The following is a 5,804-nucleotide window of genomic DNA, read 5'->3' as shown; positions in this document are numbered from 1 at the left end:
AATGTGCTTAGCTTTAGTTTGCAGCCATTAGCTCCTGTTACGCCTTTGTTAGATGAAAGAGCCCTTGCGCCTTCTCTCTCCCTAGGCACTTACAGATTGATGCTGGAGAAGCTAAAAAGATTCTATCTCCTTTAGTCTGTCATGGCAAGGCAAGCTTTCCAGCCCTCCAATCTTTTTTGTAGCTTTTCCATGGATTCCAAGGCCGGAAAGGGCCATTGTGATGGTCTAGTCTGACTTCCTGCCCCAGAATCATTCCTAGAGCAGAGCTTTTAGAAAAACAGCCCATCTTGATTGGAAAATTGCCAGTGATGGAGATTCTCCCCTAGTAAATTGTTCCAGTGGTTAATTATTTTCACTGTTCAAAATGTGCCCCTTATTTCCAGTCTGGATTTGAACTTCCAGCCGTTGGGTCATGTTAGATCTTTCTCTGCTAGACTGAAGAGCCCATTATTAAATATTTGTTCCCCATGTAGGTACTTACAGACTGCGATCATGTCACCCCTCAATCTTCTCTTTGTTAAGCTGAATAGACTGAGCTCCTGGGGTCTATCCAGCGGCGGCTCCAGGCACCAGCCCTCCAAGCGCGTGCCTGGGGTGGCAAGCCGTGGGAGGCACCCTGCCGGTCCCTGTGAGGGTGGCAGCCAAGCAGCCTTTGGCAGCTTGCCCGTGGGAGGTCCGCCGGTCCTGCGGATTTGGCAGCAATTCGGTGGTGGGCACGCCGAATCCGCGGGACTGGGGGCCTCCCGCAGGCAAGCTGCTGAAGGCTGCCTGACTGCCGTGCTTGGGGCGGCCAAAAAGCTAGAGCCGCCCCTGGGTCTATCACTATAAGGCAGGTTTTCCAATCCTTTAATAATCCTTGTGGCTCTTTTCTGACCCCTTTCCAATGTATCAACATCCTTCCTGAATTGTCGACAATAGAACTGGACAGTACATCCAGCTGTGGTCGCACCAGAGTCAAATGCAGAGGTGAAATAACCTCTTGACTTCTACTCAAGTCTCCCCTGTTTATGCATCTAAGGTCGGCATTAGCCCTTCTGGCCACAGTCTCACACTGGGAGCTCAGCTGATTGAAAAAGATTTGGGGATCGCGGTGGACAGAGTCCCAGGATAGAATTCCCCATCCTGTAGGTGTGGCCTCCGTTCCTTGTTCCGAGGTGTATGTATTTCCATTTCACTTCCATTTCGCCATATTGTTTGCTTACGCCCAATTTCCCAAATGACCCAGATCACTCTGTATCAGTGACCCGTCCTCTTTGTTATTTACCCCTCCCCCAAGTGTGGTGTCATCTGCAACCTTTATCAGTGACGATTTTATCTTTCCTTCCAGCTCATTAACAAAAATGTTAAAATAACATAGGACCCCCCCTTGCTGGTTATTCAATATCCATCTCAAAGCATGGACCAGCTCCAGTAATGTACTATTTCCTGTGTACTGTGCTGCTGCATGCAGTCAGGGGACTAAAGACGGGTGAAGTGCTGTGGACATTCAATAGTGTACCAGTTACACACAGACCCGTGCGAATGCTCTAATCTCACGTGGCATGATTTGCCGCTCTTGCAGACGCTCCTAACGAGCCCACCTCCGTTGTAGATTTTCCCAGGCTCGGAGAGGCCGTTACAACACAGGAGCACGTGGGTAGAACTCCGTCTGCTCTTGCATTGTGGATAGGGGCAGGCCACGTTTGAATCATGTCCCTGGGCTGTGCTGCAGCAATGCTCTTTGCATGTTCAGGAGCATGGCAAATACATGGTTTCTTCCTCTGTGCACTGCAAAAGCAAACGGTGTGTCTTGAGTCAGAACGGAGCCCCCCTGGTTTATTCGGAGGGGATCAAGGGCCACTGTGTTACAGCCAAGTCTTTGGTTGTGCAGCACAGATGGGACCAAAGGGGGCTGATATTTGCTTTGGCAACTTCCCTTGCCATGCCGGTAAAGTAAAACTCCTGTAAGTGAACGCTGGAACCAGCAGAGGGACCGGCAGACAGACAGGGCCGATCACTTTAGTGGGGTTGCTAAATGCATCTGTGAAATTTCACACTGACCCACCCCCCTCGCTGCCCCCCAGCAGCTCCGGCTGGCTTTAGTCCACATTCCAGCCCTGGATCTGAGGACCCACGGAGGTGGGGACGGAGACAGGCAGGCAGCATGGGCTCCTGGATTCAAAGAGCTGCCCGAGCTGCCCTGCCCAGCACCTCAGGAGCCAATTCCTCTGCTGGCCTTGAGGATGCTGAGTGAGAGGCGAAGGGGAGGGGTGGGTGTGGGAAGAAGGGGGAAGGGGCTGTAACTTAACGATTCTAATTAGACACAAGGCTCAGGGACTGACGGGCAGGAGGAAGGAACAGCTGCCTGTGTGTGAGACAGAGAGAGACAGACAGAGAGCAGGGAGGGCTCTGGCCACATCTGTCTGAGGCTTAAGGAAGGAAGGAGAAGAGAAGAGAAATGAGCTGAGTGAGCAAGGACGTGGCTGGGAAGTCAGAGGGACTTAGAACATTTTCCCCATAGACCCAGGTCCCAGCAAAGCCGCAGAGTCTGAGAAACCTTTGGGGCCAGAAGAAACTCCTCTCTCCCAGCATCCTTCTCCCACCCTTCGAGCTGGGATCCCTGAGGCATGGAGGAGCAGCTGGACTGGGCAGCCTATGGCGAGAACCAGACGGGCGACTGTGAGTACGAGGAATGGAGCCCGTCCCTGGTGCTCCTCCCCACCATCTATCTGCTGGTTTTCCTGCTGGGCACCACAGGCAATGGCTTGGTGCTATGGACCATCTTCCGGGGAGGGCAGGAGAAGCGGCGCTCGGCCGACACCTTCATTGCCAACCTAGCCATGGCTGACCTGACCTTTGTAGTGACCCTGCCACTTTGGGCTGCCTATGCCTGGCTGGGATACGACTGGCCCTTCGGCTCCTTCACATGTAAGCTCAGCAGCTACTTGATCTTCGTCAACATGCACGCCAGCGTCTTCTGCCTGATGGGCCTCAGCATTGATCGCTACTTGGCCATCGTGCGGCCCATGGCTAATGCCAAGCTGAGGTGGAGGGCCAGTGGGCTGGTGGCCACCATTGTCCTCTGGGCCTTGGCGGCCATTTTTGCCTTGCCAGCCATGATCCTCCGGCAGGCAGCGGTGCTACCGGGAGAAACCAAAGTGACGTGCTATATGGACTACTCAGGCGTGGTGGCCAATGGGACTGAGGGGGCATGGGAGGCGGGGCTGGGCCTGTCCTCCACCATGCTGGGCTTCGTGATCCCCTTTGTCGTCATGCTGACCTGCTACTTCTTCATCGCCCGCACCATCGCCGACCACTTCCGGAAGGAGCGCGGCGAGGAGCTGAGGAAGAGGAAGCGACTGCTGAGCATCATCATCGTGCTGGTGGCCACCTTTGCCCTCTGTTGGCTACCCTACCACCTGGTGAAGACCATCTACGTGCTGATGGACCTGGAGGTGATTCCCTGGTCCTGCGGCTTCCATGCCTTCCTCAATAACTTGCACCCCTACTGCACCTGTGTGGCCTACATCAACAGCTGCCTCAACCCCTTCCTCTATGCCTTCTTTGACCCTCGCTTCCGGCAGGCCTGTGCCGCTGTCCTGTGTTGCAGCAGGGGGCGCTGGCCCGGGTCCAGCAAGGACAAGTCAGCCAGCTACTCCTCTACCCACAGTCAGAACCTGCAGGGAAAGGGTGGGGAGCTGCCACAGGAGAAACTGGGTCCAGGCAGGCAGGAAACTCTGCTCCGAGGCTAAGAGAAGGGGGATGACATGGACCCCTCCCTCTGGGGACATCAGGTAGAGTGAGTCCTCCTCTGCTGTCCCTCTGTCTTCCATTGCTTCTCTCACTCCTTCTTTCATACTTTCTTTTCTCTCTCCATCGCTGTCTCCCGCTTTCACCCTTCACCACCTCTTCCATTTCTCCTTCTTCTCTTCCTCCAGCTCGCTCTTGGATTTGCTTCTCCCTTGCCACAGGCCTTGTGCAGATAAAGCATTCCCAAGGCCCGTGGCTACCCCGCAGAAACTCAGCGCAACCCTTCCAGGCACGGACTGTCCGCTAGGGGCCCGTCTACACTGCGGCTGGGAGAAGCCTCCCAGACCTACCCACCCACGGATGGATCCAAGAGCTCTGGCAGGCTTGTGCCTGGGTGGCTACCCAGGCCGCCATCCACTCTGCAATGGCCACACATGGCTATTTTTAGGGCGTTAGCTCCCGCAGACCTAGCCTTATCTGTCTCCCCAGCTGCAGTGTAGACGTACCCTAAAGCAGCAGTTCTTAACCAGGGGTCCGAGGCTCCCTGGGGGGCCGTGAGCAGGTTTTAGGGGGTCCGCCAAGCAGGGCCAGCATTAGACTGACTGGGGCCCGGGGCAGAAAGCCAAGGCCCCACTGGCCCGAGCCCTGCCAACCGGGCCTCAAGCTGAAGCCTGAGCAGCTTAGCTTCGCAGGGCCCTCTGAGGCTCTGGGCGATTGCCCTGCTTGCTACCCCCTAATGCCAGCCTGGCTTTTACATGCAGAAAACCAGTCGCGGCACATACGGGCCGTGGAGTTTTTATAGCACGTTACGAGAGCCACAGAAAGAAAAAGGTTGAGAACCCCTGCGCTAAAGGGCTCATGACCTGGAGGCAGACAGCCCCAGGGATGAAGGGTTTCTGTATTCCCGGCCCTTCCCCCGCACACCGCCTTCCCCACCCCCCAGGGCTGGCAGGGCCAGCCCCGGGCACTGGCTGGGCATTGGGGGTGTGGCATTGGTTTGGTGTGGGGGGGGCAGAAGGGGGGCTGGAAGACTACCCCCAAATAACCACCCCCTAACGCCCTCCTGCCTCTAGAGTGAGCCTGATCTGCACAGTGTCTCGTGGCTGGAGGGAACAGTTGGCTGCTGTTGCTGCCTCTCCTGAGACACTGGCTCCTGCCCCCCTGAAAATTCACTCTGCCCGTTGTCTGCTGTGGTGGGGTGAGGGGAGGAGGAGGAAGAGTCTGCAACCCCCACCCCCATCCACGCCCTCCTCCCCCTCTCTCTTAATGCCTCGGTCAATACCCAGACTCACAAGGTGTTGGGAGCAATTCTTCCCCCAGCTGGGTGGGGCCAGTGGGATCGCCCCCCTCCCCCAGGCACATACATTCCCTTTACTGAGAGCCACCGTCCCCTCACCCAGCCCCACTCCTTTACATCACCCACCCACCCAGGATCCCCCGCTGGGCTTGTTTCATCTGGGGGTGAGTGTGGGCCCCACAGCCACGCCAGGCTCTGTGTTGTGTGGTGTGTGTGTGGGGGGGAAGGCGTATGTGTCCCACTTCAGCCATGATGTGAGAGGAGGAGGAAATCATCTCACAATGGAGGAAAAAGAGGGGCTGGGGGCAGGAGGGTCCCCCACCCCGATTTTGAAATCCAAGCTGCTGCTCCCTCATGGTCCTGTGTTTATTCACCTGCTCGCCTTCACCCACATGTCAAAAAAAGACTGTGAGGAGGTTAACGAGGGTCAAGGCTCACATGTCGCCTTCTTCCCTCTGCTCAGATAGCCTCAGCCACAACTCCAAAGCAGCTCAGAGGATGAGCATGCAGGGAACTGCCCTCCCTGGAAGGAGGGGCTTTGGTTTGATTGCGGAGGCGGGGGTGCTATATAGATATATATTGCTCTTGCTTGTTAACCAACCCCTGACAATAATACTGGGCCCTTCTCATCAGCAGATTGCAAAGTGCTTCCCAAAGTAGGTTGGTACCAGGTGGGGAAACTGAGGCACGGCACAAGGCAGTGCCTTGCCCAGAATCACCTAAGAGGACAGATGCAGGAATAGCACCCAGGTTGCCAGCATCTCCAGGCACGGCTCTA

General features: G+C 56.0%; 1 protein-coding gene across 1 annotated transcript; it reads left to right on the top strand.

Annotated features, from left to right (window-relative positions):
* The first annotated feature begins 2,322 nt into the window (after window positions 1–2,322).
* Window positions 2,323–3,731, top strand: APLNR (apelin receptor). Its single transcript, XM_039537824.1, has one exon. The coding sequence runs from the start codon at window positions 2,607–2,609 to the stop codon at window positions 3,729–3,731; it is 1,125 nt and encodes a 374-aa protein (XP_039393758.1). The 5' UTR covers window positions 2,323–2,606.
* The last annotated feature ends 2,073 nt before the right edge of the window (window positions 3,732–5,804 follow it).

Source organism: Mauremys reevesii, linkage group 4 (genome assembly GCF_016161935.1).
Source record: "Mauremys reevesii isolate NIE-2019 linkage group 4, ASM1616193v1, whole genome shotgun sequence".
NCBI classification, from domain to species: domain Eukaryota; kingdom Metazoa; phylum Chordata; order Testudines; family Geoemydidae; genus Mauremys; species Mauremys reevesii.
Note: the sequence above shows the minus strand (reverse complement) of the source record. Positions and strands in the feature narration are given on the sequence as shown.